Here is a 22,929-nt window from a genome sequence, read left to right on the forward strand (position 1 = left end):
TGTACGATAGACTGCAGTCAGTACGTGATTAGTAGCCACAGCCAAAGTGGAACTGGACGTGGTGTGTTGGGAGCAGAAATATTTGTCCCCGTTGCCGACTTGGCTGAAATGAAACCCTGCTTATTCGAATACATATGTAGGTATCTTCTTTGGTTCTTTCGGTAAAGTCACGTAGAATGAGAATAAAATAATAAATTGATAAAATAAAATAACAGCGCTGTCCTCCAGACAGTCTCGTCGCCTTCACCTGATGAAGGCCGCTTGTGTTGTGGCCGAAACGTCGTGAAAATATTATTGTGTTATTTTATTTTATCAATTTATTATTTTATTCTCATTCTACGTGGTGACTTTACCGAAAGAACCAAAGAAGATGAATCCTTGCAGTCACGAAAGCTTTAAATAAAAACATGTAGGTAGTTAGCTTTCTCTGCCCGTGTGTAAGGGCAGTACTGAATATTCAGTTTATATAAGGAATAGAAAAGATCATGACTTGAGTGACTCATACAAATTACAGTATACAGTAATGATGTTTCATAAGGGCCAGAAAGTATAAATGTGGCACAGGTATAGTCGAGTCTACTCTTACACAAAAAATAGGAAAATCACAGGAAATGTTACTGGCATCTTCTTTGGTTTTTTCGGTAAAGTCACGTAGAATGAGAATAAAATAATAAATTGATCAAATAAAATAACACAATAATATTCTCACGACGTTTCGGCCACAACACAAGCGCTGTCCTACCAGACAGTCTCGTCCCCTTCACCTGATGAAGGGCGCTTGTGTTGCGGCCGAAACGTCGTGAGAATATTATTGTGTTATTTTATTTTATCAATTTATTATTTTATTCTCATTCTACGTGACTTTACCGAAAGAACCAAATAAGATGAATCATTGCAGTCACGAAAGCTTTAAATCGAAAAATGTTACTGGCAGTGAAGGAACAACTCAAAATTCAGGTGGTGGACTGGTTGGAATTTCATCAAAACTGCCTTAAAATGTTTCCCGATGACCTGAAAATGCAGACAGTTGGCATTCATGTTGCCTGAAGATACGGAAAGTCTGAGTTACCCCTTAACTGCTTGAACATTTCAGAATTGTAAACATTTGAAAGTGAACATTTTAGGTTTCTGAGTCTGCCAAAATTGCGGCAGAGGTTTATGGGTTTCACTCAGGGCAATCGTCAGCCGTAACGTTCTTATTTGTATTAGTCTCATGTTAAGAATTTACAAATATATGTGTATACCAAAGCCAGAAGGTTGGCAAATGCTAATTAGTGGAGAAGTTTAGTCTACAAATTCGATTTAAGTTCAAACTTTAGCAAGGGCCGACTTAGCCCATCATCTGCATAGTTTAATTTAGCCTGGTCTGTACGAGTCAATAACCAGAATAATATTTCCGCATCCGCTACACCACATCCAGTATAACTCTCACGATGACTTTGGATAATAGTCACTTTAGTATACCAGAAACCTGGAAACTATTCAGTGAGAAATTGAGCCCTTACCATCATCATTTTCATCATCATCATCTTTTTCACATATCCCAATGGGGTGGGTTAAATAAGCGCAGACAGGTGAATGGCTCCATCCTCTATTCACGGGAAACAACTTTGCGTTAAGGATTTACACATTTTGGGAACTTGACATATCCTCCACTGGCTGAGGACCTTTAAGATGAGTACTGCTCAACAATGCTTATTAGTGGAAGGGGTGGGGGACGTTTTTTTATTTACATGACAGCAACGGGAGCAATAGCCACTGAAGTGGAAACTCGTGAAGAGTTGTGCCAGCAGCGTTTGCCCATCATGGGAAAATGTTCAGATATGCGCTTTAAATGTAGACGTTTAATAAGTGTATTGTTAAGAATTATACGGAACCACATTTCCAAATAATTCGTTTTGCATATTCGCCTGCCACCAAGAAATGAATTAATTTTGTTTATACGAATCATATTCATTCTCTGTATTGTAACTCATGTGGTATTGGTCACGGGAAACCACGATAATGTCATTAATACATGCAAAACAATGTACTATTATATAGGAAAAAAAGTCGAAAGCTTTAAGCTACACGTTTCATTTTCAGCAAAAGCAGCCACCCTGCTTGATTAATGAAGCCCACTTTGAATTTGTAGAGCATTATTAATGGACTGCCTGGGTAAATCCATGCTTTTTTATTGTTATTTAAGAAAAATGTTTTTGAAACGTTTAGAAGTAACGATCAACCTTAATTCTCATGATCGCAACGCTGAACAAAGTTGTAAACAATTAAATTCCATTTCCTTACCTGTAGCGTATGTTGGTGATAAATGGTTTAATTAAAACTGTATTTTCTCAATATGTTATAAATAATCATGTGAACTTTATGATCCCGCTGTATGGCTTATTTAACATCTGTGCAGAATTTATCTCGACCGGATTTAGGATTTTGAAAGTAATCACCCAGCGCTATATTACATTTCTGTGTATGGAAATAAAACCATTTGAAACCAATTACAACAATGGTATTTTTAATGAAGATATTGCCAAAAATTATGTGTTTCATATTTCCATATTCACTTATATTTAGCAGGACATGTTTTCATAATGCAAATGTAACTTCTGGATTGATGTGTTTCTCCCATTTCAAGAATGTAAACAATTATAACAATCTGTACTGAATTCCACCTGCAACAGCATCTGTAAGGTGCTTGCCTATAACATCGAAACCGTTTGAGGAGGCTTATTTAAGTAGTCAATCATCGGCTGTGATAAATCTACTGCTGGATGGAGGCTCCCCAAATCATTGCCATATCCTATGATCCTGTGACGTAATATTTAATCTGGTGCCTACACATGAGCTGATTTATTGGCTCCATCTACTCAATGGATGGACTCTCGGGTGGTTATTTAGCTAGTAATTGTTTATATATATACAAAAAACATTCATGACTAATCAAAAAATTGTCTATGACATGCAATAGTGTCTAAACATTTCGCATGGGGGAGGGGGGGGTTGGGGGGGGGCTTTTACCCTTCTCCCCCCCCCCACTCTGCCCCTGATGAGCTTCTGGCTGGAAGTATAGAGACGTGATGTATTTAGATTTATTTATTTTAAAGTACCTGCATTTAAAGATGGACCACTGATGGTTACAGACGTAAATGGTGAACACTGTAATCTCACAAATTTACAAGCGAGACACGTAAATAATGACCTAATTACAGACTGGAGGTTGCCTGTATGGGCTGTAAATCCTGAGCGGCCTTTGCTAAAAGACACGTGTGTGTATTTTACTCTGCATTGTACAATCTCATCCCAATCCTCAATTATCGTTCATCTTGTGTTTTTTTTTTAGCAGTAAACAAAATAATTACACCAATTTGGCACCGGATGAATAGCATTGCATTTTGCACATCAAATATTCTGGCAAGCAAATGTACTGGGTTAATAATCAATTTTATATAATTTATGGTCAGGTAATGGTAGCCTTGAAAGATAAAACATTAACTAGGTCTGTGTTAAAATTTGTTCCAGTCACAGTTAATGCCTTTGAAAGCACACAATGGAACTTTAAGGATGATTGCTTCCCATTGGTTTAATGAAATAAACAACGCGCATGTTTTTGGGTTCCTTACAAACACTTACATTTAAGCAATGTTACCATTGTTAAACATTTCTAGAAATTAATAATCATCGGCCATGGTCAATCCACTGCTGGATGAAGGCCTCCCCTAGCCGCCACCATCTCTTACTATGCTGCAATGTAATTTAGCAATGAATATATTTATTAAATAATATGGTATGTGTAGATATCTCTCTTTTATATATGTAGTACGTTGATAATTAATGTACTATATATAAAAGACATTAGCAAAATTATTTCGTGGAATTGTATTATTAAGATGGTTAACAGACTGCATGTTGTTTTACGGAGAGAATTAACTGAATAAACTTAAGAAAAAAAAGTTTTTTTTATTCCTTTCCGTCTGGCATTTGTATTTAGAATAGGAAGTTATGCACAGGAAAGAGCTGTTTGCAACATCAGCTGTACAGTAACAGGATTTTATTATAGGTAAACTGGCACTATTCAATCACGGCAGCTGTGGCAAATAACTAATTTGGGCAGCTTCTAAATACTCTTTTTATGTTTTACAGTTGCACATGGCACATGCGAATGCTTTTGTTAAGTAATATAATTTAATAATATATTGGTAGGGATACAGTGGTAGATTTATGTATTATTATCAGAACTGCATGACCCACATGTGACTGATTGAAATCCATGCAGCTGTTAAAAAATGGCTTTATGTGAGAGCCAATCATCCAAAAATCTGTCATTTAACTACCACTGATGTGAAGATGGGATGTTTCCATGGTGTAATGGTTAGCGAATTTTACTTGCAATTCATAGGGCTACAGCTTATTTCATTCTCTGAGCACGGCGGTTGAAACAATGGGCAAGTTTTTTTTTAATGCCGTGCCTCTGTTCAGTTTAAATGGGTACAACACAGTAGATCGGCATCTGGCCAGCATGGAAGAGCAAGCCAAATGTCCCCTTAGAGGGGGTTCTCTAGAGCTCAGTATAGTGGAGGCCCATCCGCTGGCAGTGGCATTTGAAAGAAATTGCACGCCTGAGCCTTTACATTTTACATATGTGCAAAAATGTTTTGATGGAATGCAAATTCTTTCGAAACAGGAGTAAATATCATGACCGAATCCATCACACTCACATAACTTCATACCAACGGCTAAGGCTCAAACTAACTTTGTGATTTATACATCAATCAGCAGCACCAGGTTTTGCAGAGAACATTTCTTGCTGTCAAGAGTTCACTATCGCGTAGGTTGTCACGTGTGTGCTATATAACTCTCTGATAGATTGTCCAGTTGTACCGTATCTTGTTTAGCATGATGTTTGTCATGTCGCTCACAAACTGTAACCCATCAGAGAGTTCACTATTTGTGGCTTTGTTGAAGTACATTGACTCTACAATTAAATTCTGTCAAGCTAAATTATGTGAATTTGTTTCCCCATGCAGGTCATCTTGATCCTGACTAAATTTGTCGACAGCAACGTGGACAGTGTCACCGACAGCTCTTTGTGGCGGTAAGAGACCTGGAATCCCAGATGGCAGGTGACACGACAGATAAGCAGAGTGGACCAATGATAATTATTATTAGTCCTTTTGCATTTGACAACAATGACAGAGGATAAGCTAACAACGTTACCATTTTGCCATTTCATGATTTTAAAAGGGTTTTTGATGGAGGGACATAAAAATGTCACTCTTGTGATGCCAAGTTAATTGTATATAAGAGAAGAAGAAAATGTAATTAAAATATGTTGACTCTTTATTATTATTACACACTTTTTTATTAACTCACTCTGTTGTTGTTGTATCCTCAAATCTTGTAACTCAATTTTTACCCACTTCCCAATGTGGTATCGACTGCAAACTTGGTATACTTATGTCATACTGATGACAATGCTATATTCTATCATGAAAAATATACATATTTTTAAACATATTTTATATATTATGTTTCGGCTTGGGTCTAATTGTCCACGGTAAACTGACTTTGGCTGTAAATGATCACGGCCCCCTTACGTTGTGGCAAGCTTCGGGGTCACTTCCTGGGGTCGTGGTGGAGTTCTTCCATTACTCGTACGGTACATTTCATTAAAGCGTGTTTTTAAAAAAAAAAGTTTTTTAAAAATATTACTTATTTAGACTCAATTCTCCACAGTCCTTTGATGGGTGACCACAATGCATAACTATCATTGACTGTGGGGCTACGTGGTTAGCAGCAAAGGGCAGTGCAGCATAATCCAACGTTGTACTGTACTTATATGCTCCCGTTTCGATGTTCCCTACGTATACCAACTCGCACTCACCCACATATTGAAGTATTGTCAAGTAACCACCACGACCTGCGGGGCAGGGGAAGGCAGTAGATTAACACAATGGCTGTAACGTGTGCACACTCTATTTGGAAGAACATTCATGAACGTGAACAGTTGTGCTGTGCTTTTGATCTTCCTTCGGAAGACTCGTCAGGTAATATCCAGTTACACCAATACATTTACTTTTCCCTTCTTTGTTCGCCAATGTAGTTTTATTGGTATAGTATAAAACTGAGGTAAAGTATTTTATTGCAAGCTTTCACAATTTAACTGTGACTTGTATACTCATGATAATAAACCATTTTTTATTTTTAAGGGCCTCGACGAGTAAAAAAAAAACAACAATAAACAACAGTAAATCATTCATGTGTTTCGTTGTGTTTCATATTATTAATTGTCAGAAAGTTGTGCACGTTTACAAACATGCAGCAAAAAAGGTTTTGGTAGCCATAGCTGGAGAATGCATTTGGTAAACCTGACTGTCCATGGCTTGTGATTTAGTACCTAGAGCTTAAAGTAAAGCTGGCAAACAATACAGTGCTGTGTAATGTAGAAACAATATGAATGTGAAAAGTGATTTAAAAATACTTCTGCAACTCCACTGACCAATGAGCTTCACTTACACGGTGATGCCCAAAGCCACGTGATAAGTTGCATCTAAGAAAATTAGTGATCGCCTTGTTGACAGTGGTTCTGCTGCAGTACGCATTGTGTGAACGCATTATGAAATTCAGATTTCATTTTATTGCAATGCAACATGAAAGCGTTTAAATTTTTTTCAAGAAAATCAAATCACACTTCCAGTCCACTTCCAGTCTTCGGTCATAGACGAGTATAGGATTTATAAATACATGAAAAATGCCCATCGTGGCTACAGGTGACGTGGCTGAGAGTTATTTTGGCACGATTTATAGATCCACGCCGAAGACAGTGGGTGGCTCATGGCATCCGTTTGGGGAAGGTGAGACAACTCTACATCTGGTTTTTCAGTCTCAGGTGACACAGGCAGGTGGATTAATTGCTAATTGCATTACAATGACAGTGAAATCATCAGTGCTTTTGCCACCAGATGGGCCTATGCAGTCCATGCAGTTTCTCTGAAGAATTGGGCTGCTGGATGCTCAGCACTGATGCAACATGGCGTGTTGCTTTTCCATTCCAATGACCGTGTGTCAATGAATTCACGTGACCACATGAGCTGAGACTGCGAAATCCAATGTGGTATGTGGTTCCCTATAACTGGAGTCACAGAACCAACATTGACTGACAAAAGGGGTGGGATAAATTATCTGAATATGCAAAAAAATTAAGGTTTAATTTATTACGTTCGGATGCTCATGTGACACTTTCTGTAACCAACACCACGGTTATGGTCGTCTTATTACATTCAGTAAACATATAGAACACATGCTTGTCCAATATGCATTGTCACGTGATAAAGTAGTCTGATTGGTCATAAGGTAGTAAGGGCTTATAAAACATACTTCTTGCTGGCTCTGTAGCAGAACAAGGCTGGGAGCAGGCCTGATCACAGTTGTCCATCCGTGACTTTTTAATGAGGTTTTTGGCAATGCCAGTAAGTATCCCTGGTAAACCTCCAGACAAGTGACTTATTCACATGTAGCAAGCTGGCATGGTGGGCTTCTGGGGGGAACGGAGGGGGAGGAGTGGATTATAAATGAAATAAAACATGTTAACTGGAGCCATGCCTGTTTTAAGCAGGGGCTATTGAACAATGGAGAAACGCTAAAGAAGTTGCATCAGGGAAGACCTTTTAGAGCCACATCCGCGCGAAGCACAAAGTGCTCACAGAGCTTCGCAGGCTTTTGTGAGTAGCAGAGAACGGCGGGTGTTGTTTTGAGTGATTAATGGAGAAGGGGGCGGGAAGGTGGGGGGAGGGGAGGGGGTGGGATTGAGGCGATGCTCGTGATGTTCTGGGCTTGGGCAATCGCCAGCCGGTTAACCCGACGAGAGCTCCACGGGCAGGGAATCGCCCGGCCTGATCTAACGACCCAAGCCACTTCATTACTGTCAGGGCCACTGAAGAGGGCTTTGTGGCAACATGACGGTGCAAATTGAGATGTCTGCGATGCTTTCTGCGATTCTCAAAGTGCTGTGATCTCAGGGAATATTTTTTCACCAAGTGGAATATTATTCTTGGTTCTTTCGGTAAAGTCACGTAGATGAATATGAATCCCTGCAGTCACGAAAGCTTTAAATCAAAATTTAAGTGGAATATTATTTTCCAGAGTAGAAAGAAAAAAATAATATCATATGATAAAAAAATCCATTTGTTTGCTTTTGATATTTTGGAATTTCAATGAAATATAAATTCATCATTTTGATGTGCGTTTTCACATTTGTTAGTCGACTGCTCGTGCAATACAAATGTTTAATGAGTGTATGTCGGCATATGTTTGCGTTATGAATGCAGCATTCATAATCTCTTGCTATCATTCGTTTCATCTTAAGATGTGCTTTAAAAAGTTTGGAAATGGAAATGAATATATGAAATTGTATGACATCATCATCAGTCATGATCAATCCACTGCCAGATGAAGGCCACCCAAGTAATCACCATCCCTCACAGATTTGCAATGTAAAAAACACCGATCCTCCGTATAACCATAACAGACTGTTGGGGCAAGTGCTGTTAGTTGGGTGACCAAATCCACACCTGGCCGCCTTTATCTCCCACCAGGTACTCATTTTAGGCTGAGTCGACTCAGGGGAAGCCCAATCCACCTAGCACCAGCACATGAGGTAAATTAATAGATCTATCTCCACGGTGGACATTAGCCAGCTACGTTCCAATCACAAATGCTGTAAGGGTGGTGTCAGACATTTAACCATCACCATCCTCTGTGCAGGAGAAGATCATAGTTAGCAGCAGAGAAGCTGAAGCAGAGACCGTGCCTGGCGTTACAAGAAAACTGGACACTATCAGCAAATAACGCTAATAAGAATACAGCAGTTCATGATTTGATTAATTTATTTGTTCCTTGACATGCAGGCCCGAATTAAGCCAGGGGATTTATCAGCTACAGCCTCAGGTTTTCAGGGGCCCCTAAACATCTGTAGTAGGTCCAACTGAGTCGCAGACGTTGTTCCTTTTAGAGGCAACACATTTATTTGTAACACGTGACACAAAGGGTTAACTGCCCCTTTACCAGATACAGCCTAGGGTGGTGACCACCCAGCTAACTGCACTATACAGAGGAGTTACAGCTACGAAGGGTCGGACCCTCTCACCCAGGTCCGCCGCGACCACATGTTGATGCCTCGTAGGACGTAGAGCTTCCAGCTTGAGACGTGGAGCTTCCAGCTTGAGACGTGGAGCTTCCAGCTTGAGACGTGGAGTTTCCAGCTTGAGACGTGGAGCTTCCAGCTTGAGACGTGGAGTTTCCAGCTTGAGACGTGGAGCTTCCAGCTTGAGACGTGGAGCTTCCAGCTTGTAGAATGCAGCGACCCCGGTCCCTCTTAGGGACCCACCTTATATCCTCCCACGGGTCGGGCCGCTCCGCCCTTGGCCCCGCCCCCTTCTGAGCCTTCCAGCTCCTTCTCGATCCCTCTCGAGAGCTCTCCCCGGACACGTGATCCCCCCTAGTCCCCCCACCTGGGGGCCTCTCTGTGGACACTCGGGATCACGTGTCTATGGGGTCAACCAGAGTGCCATGGCCCGGGGCAACCCTGCCCCTGGGCTGACACTCTCCCGCTCCCCCTTGTGGGAGACCGCACTGCGCGCTTGCGAGGTGCCCGCGCTAACCCAGCGCTCGCCAAGCCCCGTTAGGGCTGGTACTACACCCGCCTACGGGGTGTACGCGATGACGGTGCATCGCGTGCCGTGGCCCCCTCAGGCCGGCACCATACAGTAACATTCCCGATGTCACTGCACATGTATACACTGCTCTATCATAGTTGAAACGCAATGCTGTCTGTGGCAACTATGATGAATCCTATACTGAAGTGTAATTGGGTAATTAAAGCCATGACATCACCATGTGTATTACCGTACTACCAAATGTTTTTATTTTTTTAACTTTGAATTAGATTTAAAATTTGACCATCACATTATAAACATAGAACTGGAACAACTATGGTAAACAGCAAGGGAGTGTTTGGCTTTGGGCATGGTTGGTTGTACATCAAAAAAGGGAATCCATTAAATATACTGCACAATGAAAGAGTAGCCCCCAGAACTATCACTGCTCTAGGCTGCCATCAAACTTAACACTGCCCTAGACATACGGACTTTAAAATGTTAACGAGAGTGCCATTTGTATTTATTCTACTTTAAATACATAATGTATATGATAAACAGACAATTCAAAAGGTATGTCTGGCAAAGACATTCGTAATTATTACGGTACGGTATGGTATTCATAACAAATGTAACGTATTTTATGGAAATGGCAAAAAAATAACACTGAATGGGTTTAAAATAGGGCCGCCCTGTCTAATCAGTTTGGAGTTATTTGTGTGTATTTTAAAATATATTTTCAAGAACCAACTGGGTGGCATTGCACTAGAATAAGTGGCTTGCCAGTTTAATTTTTATCACAGTTGCTATGCACAGGTCCATAGGCCTCAAACACCAGCAACAACTTAAGATGTAATAGATTGGAGTTAATGTGATCCTTGAATTTATCAAGGTTATAAGAACTTTGGAAAAGGGGTGATATAAGGAAATTCCAAGTTTTAGCACTGTGAGGGAAGAAGCAGACAAGGGTGGCATGTTGGCAAGATGTTGGCGAGATGTTAACTACCTTGCCTGGTATTCTTGGTTCTTTCGGTAAAATCACGTTGAAGGGAAACAATAAAATAATAAAAAATATATAAAACAATATATGTTTTATATACCGAAAGAACCAATAATATGAATCACTGCAGTCACGAAAGCTTTAAATCAAAATTTACCTTGCCTGGTATACGGGAGGTTCGTGGGTTCAATCCTGACCCTGACGCCTGTACATTTGGAATTTGCATGTTCTCCCCGTGGTCATGTGGATTTTACTCCGGGTCCTCCGGTTTTTCCCTCCACATTTAGAATCAATATGTGTTTAGAGTATTTTGTTTCTATAAATTTCGACATGATAAACCACTTCGTTGAGCTATCATTTGTAGGCCAGGTCCCTTCTGAAAAAGAGCGGTATAGCTCAGTGACCCTTACCTGGTAAAATAAAAAAAATTGCCTATAGTTTTTAAAGAAAAAGTTCCGAGTTCAAATAATAGTTGGGGGGTGGCAGGGGGGCGTTTTCAGTTTCATTTATTAGGTATAGCCCTGTGAGCCATGCGGCTCTTGACTCAGGTGCAACCGCAACAAACAAAAAGATGAACAAGAAACATCTATCTTAAAGTGACAAACTTTGCAGCCATAGCTGGCTGCATGAGTCACTCCATAACAGCAGGAGTATCAGTAGCAGTATACATTTTTTTCAATATACCTTTAAAGATCAGCACACTATAATCAAAACTCAAGATCATACTTTGCAGTGGTCATTCGGAACGATACATTTGATTTCAGGCCATTCTGAATAGCAGTGGCAGCTAGGGGTGTACAACGCCTCAAGAGCAGTTTTGAGTGAAGATCTCACAGGTAGTGATCCAAGTTGCAGTTTATTGGCGATAGCATTCCAGACCCTGGGGGCATTAATAGAAAAGGCCCTTCCTCCAGTATTTGTACGACAATAAGGAATGTGAAGCTGGTAAATGAGCGAAGACCTTAGGTCACATTTGTTCTTAGAAACAGTGAGGAGATCCAAAAGCTGGCACAGCCTATCCTTTCTCTAGGGTCAATAAAATGAGTTCCACTTTGTGGTTAAGTCAGCCGTGGTTGTCATATGCAATACTGGCCCCTACGATAGGAACGTGGATTTTCCACAAATTGCTGAGTGCCATAATCAGGGAACGGGTGGCTATCCCATGCGTGTAATTGAGTGGAATCTGTTATCGTTTTCCATGTAAATTAGAAATAAACTGACCCCATTTGGGAAGTAAAGCTGCAGAATTAATTTAAACGTATTGCACCTACGATATTAGCATTTAATGTCCTCATCGTAATGCTTAACTTTTCTGTAGTTCCTGTCACAATTGCCTGAGTGTCTTTCATTGTGTATTATTATTTTATGAATGCACAGTGTTCCTGTTAATGGAGTCCGGTGAGTTGTTATTTTCTGCTGTTTATTTATAAGGCCATTATAAAAGCTCACCATGCAAAACAATTATGCCAAACTGTAATCTATTGGCCATTACCTCTGCCAAGACAGATGGCTTCTAATAGCCTGATCAGGTATGAAGACTGTTTAGTGTTTAGTGCTGCCCACATACCATGGTGAATTTTTTTAGTGCAGCGTATGAGAATAAAATCATGGTAGATTTAAATTAATTCTATACGATTTGAATATTCAAAGTAAAATCTGTGAATACTGTATCGTCTGAAATTCATAAATATTTCAAGCAGAATTCCTTGTGGTTATTCATTTTAGGTATGTACAAGGTCGTGCAGCCTCTTGCATTCAATCTTGTGCAACAAAAGAATCATTATTCTTTAGGAATCACCATGAATCTTCAAACATTGTCATGTGTGTAGAGTGTTATTTATTTGGTGCTGTTTATATTTACCCATTCAAACACCACTGTGTGTGTAGAGCTACGTATGAACGTGTGTGTGTGTGTTCATGCATCGATTTTTTTTTGTTCTTAAGTTCAGCTTATGGACCACTCCACACAAATCCCACTACAAACTTTTAACATCAACAATGCCAAAATATATTACAAAATGTAAATGTTGTGATGCTAACTGGCAATAGGTGGAGTGGTGTTGCAGCAGCAATCCCATTGCATTATGAACCTAGCGACCTGAGTATAATTCCCGGTCATGGTTAACATCAGTGACGAGTGATTTTGAATAGATCTGGCCCTCCTCCGCCTTCATCAACCTGGGCTGACTAATGTGGTTAAGTATTTTCAACCAACTCTGGCTGGCACGGCATGGGGAGGCCTTCATCCTGCACCGGATTGACAAATAGCAGTACATTATGATTACTACTACTACTACGCAATAGATAAAATATTAATACATAGTATAAAATTGACTGCTGCGAAAATGAGATGGCTAATCTTAAAGTACATAATGAGCACCTTAAAATGTGCCGTTTTAAGAACGTGTGTTGTATTAAATGTGTACATTTTGAAGTATATCCCAGAATAGCCGCACACGTTTTGTGTTTCAGGTGATACTTGATACTGACTGTAAACATGTTTCTTGATTAACAAGGACCATATAAACATTGCTACCTTAATTTGCAACAGCTACTTGACGCATTGGTTCAAGATGTAAGACCATTTTGTAAGGTGAGCCTTGGTGAAAAATATATGGCATTGGCACTCTTAGAATCACTCCTTTGTGAAATATCATTAATACTGCTCAGCAATGGATGTCTCCTGCCTGCTCTGATCCATTACGGCTGTTGCGATATGTAAAGGCATTAGACGCCAACTGTGAAAGTATGCCATTCCGTAGATTTACATGATCGGTCAGCTCTGGATTAAAAAAGAAAATAGTTTGTATGTTTGAGACACCTTGACACGCATTCTCAATCACTGCACGGCTTTGGTGTGCAAACTACATACTTTAAATGGATCATGTTCTGCTTCCTTTGGCTGCTGTTAAAAAGTAGAATTGCTGACATACGTGTCAAGTATGAAGTATGGGATGACGTATTCGTCATAGTGGTCGTTGAAATCTAAGTGCCGGCGGGGACAGCATTTGTTGAGTTAATCTGGTAAAAGCTCTGCATTCACCCTTCAAGCGTGATGCTATAAATGACATTGACATTCAGACCTTATAAGCCTATTATTGTATTAAGGTCTGCATACAGTATACCCCACATTAAACTCTGGTGATGGAAGTGGAACAAAAATGGAGAGCACAACTCTGGATTTTTGTGAATGACAGATATGGTGGAAAGGATTTGAACTGCATAACACTTACTTTAACAGGATTACTCTCGATATTTTAACTGCATTTGGAGAAAAAATTGTATTCCCAATAAAAACGAAAGCTAATCAGGCAAAATGTGACCGACGTTTTTTTCTTCTGAAACTCTTGGGTTTTGTGAATACCAATGCTGAAATATTTATTTGGTATCGCTGCCAACGTGGCACCATTCCATGTGGACAGAGCATCAATTCCAGCCATTGCCAGGAAGCCCGGGCATGTCGACAGACGACTCGCATGCATTCCTAATTGTCATCATTTTCAATTGCTTTTCTTAGTCGTGGAATATAATGACAAGCATGCACGCACCTGTGTCTACCATCATGCCCCGGTGCTCCGTTATTCCTGTGTGGAATGAAGGCAGATTCAAAGTGATTATATGTCACAGGGAAAACTACAAAGAAAGGGATATTGCCTTGTCTCAAAGGACTTATTTAATAATTTTGAGCACCGTAATCAAAAACCAACATACATTTTTTTGAAGAGTTCGAAATAAATATTTTATTTTCATACCTCCAAATGCGATTTTTTTAAAATGCTTAATTAAAATATGTTGTGCAATTCGAGTCGAAGTATATCAATGATAGATAAATGCTGAAAGGTAGCCATGTCCATAATAAAAATTCCTCTGCTCATCACCATACTCGCACACTTGCTTTCACTTATACTCACATTTAAAATCCAAATTGCTACATATGGAGGAATATTAAATATGCCAAATTATATGCAAATGGTCCTGTTATATTTATTGCAATAAAACAAGAGACCAATGCTGAAAAAGCAAGGCAGATGGTGTTTTGCATATGTAGACTAACTTCAGTCACATGCACTGGCACCTAAAGTTACCCACATGGTGCATAAAACCCTGAGCAATATAAAACGTTGTCTCAATAGGGCGCTCATGATAGTACAGTAATGTAAAATGTTGATTCTTTCGTATGCTGAGAATTTGAATTAAATGCCCTCACTGTATTGTTAAGGAAATGTGCTTCTGCCGCACTGTTGAATGTCATCGTTGGTTAAAAAGGAAAATAATATTCTAATGACAAACAATTTCTTAAGCACGTAGCTATAGAGAGCAGGAGGTTACAGATGTCACCACTGAACAGAAACCCACTGCCTATTATGAAAAAGGTGAAAGCTCCTGTACAAGATGAAATATCCGTGGAAACATCATCAATGAAGGAGAACCAACTTGCCCAAATAATACTATTGAAGCTATTTCCTAAATATGTACACAGCAATGAAATACTGTACTTCAATCATGGAATGATGCCTCAATCATTCTCGTATTTAATAAGGGAGTCTAAATTGATTTTAAGAATTATTACAGACCCATTACGCCAATCATAATGTATATAAATTGTTTGTGAAGAGCACATGGAACTAAATAATGCCCACTTTGGAGGTCAACCTACCATAGAAGAAAACTGGATTTCGATTTTTAAAAATGCCTACCATTAACAACATACATACTATAAATCAAATTTCCAAAAGTGACATAAATATAAATACCATTATGCCTGGCTTTTGTAGCCTTTGAAATGGCATTTGAGTTTGTGGAAATTGATGCAGTCATCCAAGATTTTGAAGACTAAGGCTCGGATAATAAAATATATAGAAACTATTAAAACCATTAATACAATGAGATTGCATGAAGCAAATAAGGACAAATCACAAGAGTTTCACAGATGGAGATGTGCTTTAACAAATGCTATTCACAGCAACACAAGGTATTTTCCAGAAATTGGATTGGGGAAGTAAGAGGCATAAATAAAATATGGAAAATCTGAGCCATATCAGATTGGATGACAATGTAGTACTCTTAGAACCATTGTTTTATTTGACCAGATAAGGCTCACTGAGCTGTATAGCTATTTTCATAAGTGGCTTTTTAAGTGGAAACGTATAGCAGCTAAATACTCTAAACGCATGTTTCTAAATGTGGAGGGAAAGATCCGGAGGACCCGAGGAAAAATCCACACAACCACGGGGAGAGAGAACATGCAAACTCCAAATATACAGGCGTCAGGGTCGGGATCGAACCCACAACCTCCTGTAGACTAGGTGAGGTATGTAACATCTCGCAAGCAATTGAAAATAATGACAGGAAATTACTGAACATATTAACATAGAAGGTTGAAAAGTTGGGCTTCATAGAAATATAAAAAAACAAGTCAACTTTATCAAAATGTGTCAAACTAAATTATTGTTGAGGACAAAATTATAAAACACAGTAGAGTATGTAGCTGGGGCCTTTATTGAAGACTGATGGGGGTCAAAACGATTGCATAAATAGTTGAATGAGAGAAGGATGGAGTTTTTTTAATGTTGGTAAATAAATATACCAAATATGATCCTTGGCACATAACACCCTGTAGTCTAGACATATTCTTGACTTAAAGCTTTCGTGACTGCAGGAATTCATATTCTTTGGGTATTTCGGTAAATCCACGTAGATATAAAAAAAAATCACGACTTTTCGATTGCAACACAGCAATCGTCATCAGGTGAAAAAAATCCCGCTATATTTTTCACCTGATGACGATTGCTTGTGTTGTGATCGAAACGTCGTGATATTTTTATTTTTCTATCTACGTGGCTTTACCGAAAGACCCAAATAATAGACATTCTATTTAGTGCAGGTGTTCTTTGCAGACATGCTCTTTCAATGATATGTCACATTGGCTTCTCCTTGATCATTCGTATATATATGAAAGGAAAAGGTTAATCTTCGTGAAGTCTATTTTCATACTGAGACAAAAATAAATGAATCTAAAAATGCTGTTCTACTCTTTAAATGACGACTGAAGCATTTTGGGCCACACACAAACCGAATTCATGAAGCAATTTGAAATGCGGAAAGAATAGAGGGTGACTGCTCAGGAGACCGGCTAAATGTATTTGGGGGTTGACCTTAAGGACAAGGCTTTTGTCTGGTGGGTAGATCTCGTTCTCAGAAAATTCATAGCGCCTCTAAAGCATATTTCTGATGAACCACGAGGGGTTACCTTCTGGTCTTAAGGATGAATTGTGTGCCTCAGTCAGCCCCTTTGATCTGATTCGTTTCTGCATTCAAGCTCTTCTTTTATGCCTAAAAATACTTATAACGGTGGCGTGGTGAACGCGGCACTTGCATGTTGAGCGCTGAAGATTCGTAGACTATGGGATATGTGCCGTGGTGTCCCATGGACCTGATCGGTTGATGGTTTGTCAGGTCAGTCAATGAAGCTCATTTGCAGGTGTAGTTTCTTGAAAAAGTTGAAAATGAGATGCCAAATAATTAATCATTGGTATAAATAAAATAAAAATTCCTGCCATTTCACAGCACAAGGTTACCGCAAATAAGCTGTGTTTCACAGACAGGCACAATTGCTCTGGTAATGTTGCTATGTTTTTATCCAATTACATAATTTGTGGGTAACTTCCAAATCTGGCAGATTTGGACTCTGACACCGGCGCACATGATCGTCGCAGGACGTTTAACGTCCACCGTGAAGCAGGCGGCGTACACATCTTTTGGTTAACACGCGAACGCAGCATTGACCAAGCCTTGAACCGTGAGCGTCTGCAACGACCGGAAAAGCACGCTGCCCTTAGCCACATTGCGACCCTCGCTCTGCGTTCAATGACGCATTATTTTTGGAGTCAAGGTTACTTCGCAGCACCCAACAATGAGCCAAGCAGGATGTATTCTGCTAACAATCAAGACCCTACTTTTTTTTGTTTGAGCTGTGCATGTTTGTGGAAATTAGATTCAAATGTTGACTTTCTTGAAATGTGTTTAGAATAATTTACACTTGTTTAGCGCCTTTCATTTCTATTTTGAGAGAGTTGTTGCCGGAGTTTATTGATTGGCTAACACAATAAACCGCGTGGAAATCGTCTGCATCGAGTCAGCAAGTTCCTATTACAAACAAGATTTGAAGCTTTCGTGACTGCAGGAATCACTCTTGTATTTCTAAGTTCACTAGGTTTGTTTTCTACCCGATGACGGTTGCTTGTGCTGCAATCTAAACGTCGTATTCTATTATTTAATTTATTTTCTTTCTACATGACTTTACCCAAAGAACCAAAGAGTAATTCCTATTACAAGTTAATTCAAATAATGAATAAGTAATATAAAAAACAATTTTAAAACACGTTTTAATGAAATGTACCCTACTAGTAATGGAAGAACTCCACGACTCCAGGAAATGGCCCGAAGCTTGCCACAACGTAAGGGGACCGTGGTCAATTACAGCCAACGCCAGCTTAACGTGGACAATTAGACTCAAGCCGAAACATAACATAAAAAAATAATGTTTAAAAATATATATATTTATGATATAATATAGTATTGTCATCAGTAAGACATAAGCATACCAAGTTTGCAGTCGATACCACATTGGGAAGTGGGTTAAAATTTTAGTTACAAGATTTGAGGATACAACAGTCAGTGAGTTAATACAAAGCGTGTAGTTATAAAAGTACGATGTCGCTGGGATGCAATGGTTAGTACACTAGACTTGTAAGACAGAGACCACTCACTGGCAGTTGAAACGATGAGCAATGAGTGTGACAGCCCTGAGTTTAATACCCGGCCAAGTCTAACATCAGTGGCGAGTGATGTCTGAAGTCTGAACCAGTCCTGAACACCCCCCCCCCCAACCAATCTGCACTTGGTTAAACGACCCCACAGGGTAAGCCTTCATCCACCAGTGTATTGACGAAGCGCTGTAGTTACTAACACTGTATTTGCTGTGTTTGTACGTTAAACTTCCTTTGCACCGTATGTAGCCAACTGTGCTAATCGGAGGTGCGTAACGCAGCATGCAAAGAACCACTGCTGTGGTAATAGTGTTAATGATTTAAGAACTTCAGTCAAATTGGCGTAAAATTTTATTTTTTTATTTTACCAGGTAAGGTCCACTGAGTTATATAGATCTTTTTCAGAGGCGACCTGGCCACAAATACTTTTAAACGCATATTTCTCAAAAATGTGGAGGGGGGAAACCCGGACGACCCGGAGAAAAATCCACATAAACACGGGGAAAACCACTACAAATATACAGGTGTCAGGGTCAGGATCGAACCCACGACCTTCTGTATACCAGGCGAGGTAGGTTAACATTTCGCCACCACAGCTGCAGTGTCTGATGGGTGCTGCTATCCAGTGCTGAAATTGGCAAAAAGCTCCTGATGTGAACGACTCAGTGGGGAAGCATCGCACGCGAGAAACAATGCTTCATTCATCTGGCGGTCATCCTACAGAACACTAAATACATTTGGCGAAGGAAGCGGTCATCGATCATTTCGATTCACTTCGTAATAACATACACAGTGCGGGTGTATGCTGGGATATTTTTGAGTACAGTGTACGCTTTTCATCGCTATGAATGAGTTTAAATTGTTAATTGTGGCCATTGTGGTCGCATTATGCAGTTCAGTGTGTCTATGAAGACTCAACAACAACAGCTGTTCTGTTGCGCTGTTTAATAAGCCCAGTGGAAGAACCCTTGTGTTATTATGAGCATGTATGCTGCAGGAAGGGTAGCTTATCCCCCCCCCTGCCTCTGTTGCTTTTTAGGCTTCTCCTTGATCACTCTGCGGTTCACTGAATGTGATTGTGGGGTCACCTTCTGGGTTTTAGCGTGATGCCAGCATCCCTGGGCAGAACCGTTCATAGATGGGGGGGGGGAGGAGGGCCTTTTCCGGAACGGCTACTGACTGACCGGGGAGACCCCGCGTCCCCGCTTCAACATCCGGCCATACAACTACATCGACAATGTGACCCGGGGGCCTGTTACGTGAAATGCATTCGCCCGTATCCGCCAGGAAAGGGTGGGACGCGAATTAGCGGTTGAAAGGAAAGCGCACGTCATATTAATCATGGCGCACTGTACACTCCATGGGCTTGAGTAGAACATTCAGAATGTCCTACATCTATCTGAAACCCCATGGTTATTCACTGCCTAGCAACCGGACACGATCTCAGCAACATATTTGCCTTGGGATTAGGTGTGCAGCTGATAAAATGCCTTCATTAATATATATATTTTTGCAACCCTTTGTTAATCCACGAGTGATAGGAGTCCCTTCCCCGTGCTGTGTCAGTCATGGGAATTGTTTGATCATATTTTACAACGCTGCTCAATGCGGGTTGGTGAAAAAGGGTGGCTGGGGCAGGATCCGGTTTTAGATATTGCTCGCCACTAATGCGAGCCGTGGCCGGGTATTGAACGCAGGGCGTCAGGTGCACACCGAAGCGTGCAAACCACTGCGCCACTATGCAACCCAAATGCTATAAACAGTATACCATGTATGATATATGGCTGTGCATTTGTGAGCGTGTGTGTCAGTTGTCGAGTCGAGAGAGAAAAACACGTATATGTGCGTGAATAAAGGCAAAAGTGGACATTTTGACTGCTGATTCTTTTCATGGAATCTTGAGGATATGTATTTTCTGAAGAAAGCCAGGAGGCCAAAATATCATTATTTTTGAAATGTGAGAAAATTTTTGCAATATTTTATTAAAAAGTGTATTTATATTTTTTTAAACTACTTTTCGCTTGCATATGCACAATATTTTGTGCATTTGTCGAGAATGTATGTAGCGTATTATATACACATTTTTTGATTGTGCAAAAAAAAACTTCCCTGAAGTGTATCAATCAGTACATGAGTACGTTATTTCTATCTCTTAAAAAACATTCTGTAAAGTCCTCCAATGTTTTTATCTTCATAATAAATGCCAGAATTTTCTGGATCCCCAAGTCTTGAGAACTCTTAATAGCGACTGTGTTTTTTTTATATAATAAATGCAACTTAATCTATTAATATATTATTCAGAGCGACATTTTTAAATGTCTTAAACTACTTTACATACAGCTCTGTAATTTATAGATCTATACACTAAACAAATGTAGCTGAAGTTAAAACTGTCCGCTATTTAAGTTTTTTTTTTATCATATTGCTCCCTCATTCCAATTATATGGACACGTGTGTAGTGTTTTCTGGTGGTGTCTTGCGCTGTAGTAATTGTTTCTATTTCTTGCAAACATTTACATATTTATCATGTGCATATTGAGCTGCTGAGAGAAATATATTCCCAAAGGCAGCAGCTGTGGTGCATTTAAAAAAAAAAACTCCCCAGTAATGGTTCCAAACGGTCAGAGATGCCTCGCACCCGTCGTGGCTTGCAACTTATTATGACATTGGCTTAACCAGAGGGCTAACATTGATTTGCTCATTCATGGGTGGAAAATCAATGATTTATTGTTACCATCAAACAACTAGTTAAAGAATGATGCATAGATTTTCGTAGTTGTGCTGTATAGCTCTCCGATGTGTTTTTTTCGTGTTGTACCACGCGGTTGTTCGGCACAATGCCTCACATTTTACTCCACGTGCTGGGAATTCAGTTCCTGACGAAACTCCCGGCATAAGTAAGTGAATCGTTGGACATCGTGCAGATCAGCACACGGTACAACCCAAACACACATTGGAATGGGATAACTAAAGAGCTGCTACATTTAAATATAGTGTTAAAAAACTGCATCAACCAGCTCTTCACAAAAATAACGTATTTTTTGCATTTTTTCTTCAGGGCTCAAAATATGTTTGCACCCGGTACAACGCATCCAGTATACCTCTCATTATGGCTATGGCAACTAGTCACATGGCCATCTCCTGGCCATCTCCAGTTTAGCAGTGTGACCCAGAATATATTTAATGTGAAATTAAGCTCTGCCCTTCTCTAAAAGGGAACCTACCACAGCGTAATAGTTAGCACACTGGATTTGCAATGCAGAGGTCACTGGTTCGATCTCCCATAGCGTCAGTTGAAATATGAGTTTATTCAATCCCCCCCCCCCTCTTCTGTCCATCCAGCATGGGTACAATCGGCAGGTCAAGTTTGGTGGGATAAAGTGTGGGCTACTCCCACTTCTTTCGGCACGTCTAGCCAGCATGGGAGAGTAGCCCAAAATACCCTCGAGAGGGGCCAGCAGTGGCGTGAGCAAGAGATTGGAGGGTTACCTTTAACCTTTTATATTTGAACACAGGAATTTTTTTTTATATCAACCAACCCTTCTGAAAATCTTGTTCGGTACATTTTGAGCTCTATCTCCAGAGACTTCATAGTTTCAGCTCGGTCTGTTCGGGTTTGGTGACTCAGGAAAATATATTTGTGCCCGGTCCACCACATCCACGATACCTCTCACGATGGCCGTGGCTATTGGTCACGTACCACCTACTCCGGTATACCAGCGACCCGTAAAAATAGCGAGAAACGAAGCCCTATTCTCCCTCAAATAGATTGGGTCTGTTGACATCTTCTTTCACGTCACACACCTGCTCGGCCCTTCTGCACGGTCAGACAATGGAAAAACAAAATCGTGTCCGAGGGCCGGATGATTTTTGAGGACGTTCACGCGTGGGGGGGGGGGGACACCACTCACCGCGTCCGCTCACAACGGAGCCCCTGCAAAGGGGTTGACTCTTGATTACATTAGACAGCTGTGAGTGGTCTCCGCCCGTCCATGCGGCCTCGGCAATGAGCCACGTAATGGAGGCTGGAGTGCCCAGTGGGTGGGGGATGACAATCCGCCAGTGTGGATCAACGCGTTTCGGCGCTTCGAGCAAAAAGCGGGCGGGGGTCACGGCGCATTTGAGCTCAATAGGGATTCGCTCAATGTAAAGTCCTTGAATGCGTTGTGTGGTTTAAGCAGCAGAGTTCTCTCGTCTCGGGCATTAGTGGTTGCCAGGGATTTTTTTTTGATATCCATTGCCTGCAATTCTGTTGAAATTTGTAAAAAATAAAAAAGACGAATGAATGCTATTTTTAGCATAAAATTCGCCTTAACTTTCTTAGTATTATGCGGACGATATTACGTCTTCTTCTTGGTTCTTTTAGGTAAAGTCACGTAGAATTGAAATAAAATAATAAAAATAAAACATAATAAAAATTCTCACGACGTTTCGGCCACAACACAAGTAGCCTTCCTCAGGTGAAGAGACATAACTGTCGGGAAGACAGCACTTCCGTGAACACAGCCAAGCTTTT

At 40.3% G+C, this 22,929-nt stretch overlaps 1 protein-coding gene across 2 annotated transcripts in view; it reads left to right on the forward strand.

The window, feature by feature from the left end:
* Positions 1-22,929, forward strand: part of LOC116940599 (VPS10 domain-containing receptor SorCS2-like) — a 93,230-nt gene that overhangs the window by 995 nt on the left and 69,306 nt on the right. For both annotated transcript variants that reach the window (XM_032950642.2, XM_032950641.2), the window contains exon 2: positions 5,019-5,086. In XM_032950642.2, coding sequence (XP_032806533.2) covers positions 5,019-5,086 — 68 coding nt within the window. The remainder of the gene's footprint in view (positions 1-5,018; positions 5,087-22,929) is intronic.

The sequence above is a fragment of the Petromyzon marinus genome, chromosome 9 (genome assembly GCF_048934315.1).
Source record: "Petromyzon marinus isolate PM22_M1 ecotype Great Lakes invasive population chromosome 9, UKy_Petmar_22M1.pri1.0, whole genome shotgun sequence".
Lineage (NCBI taxonomy): Eukaryota > Metazoa > Chordata > Hyperoartia > Petromyzontiformes > Petromyzontidae > Petromyzon > Petromyzon marinus.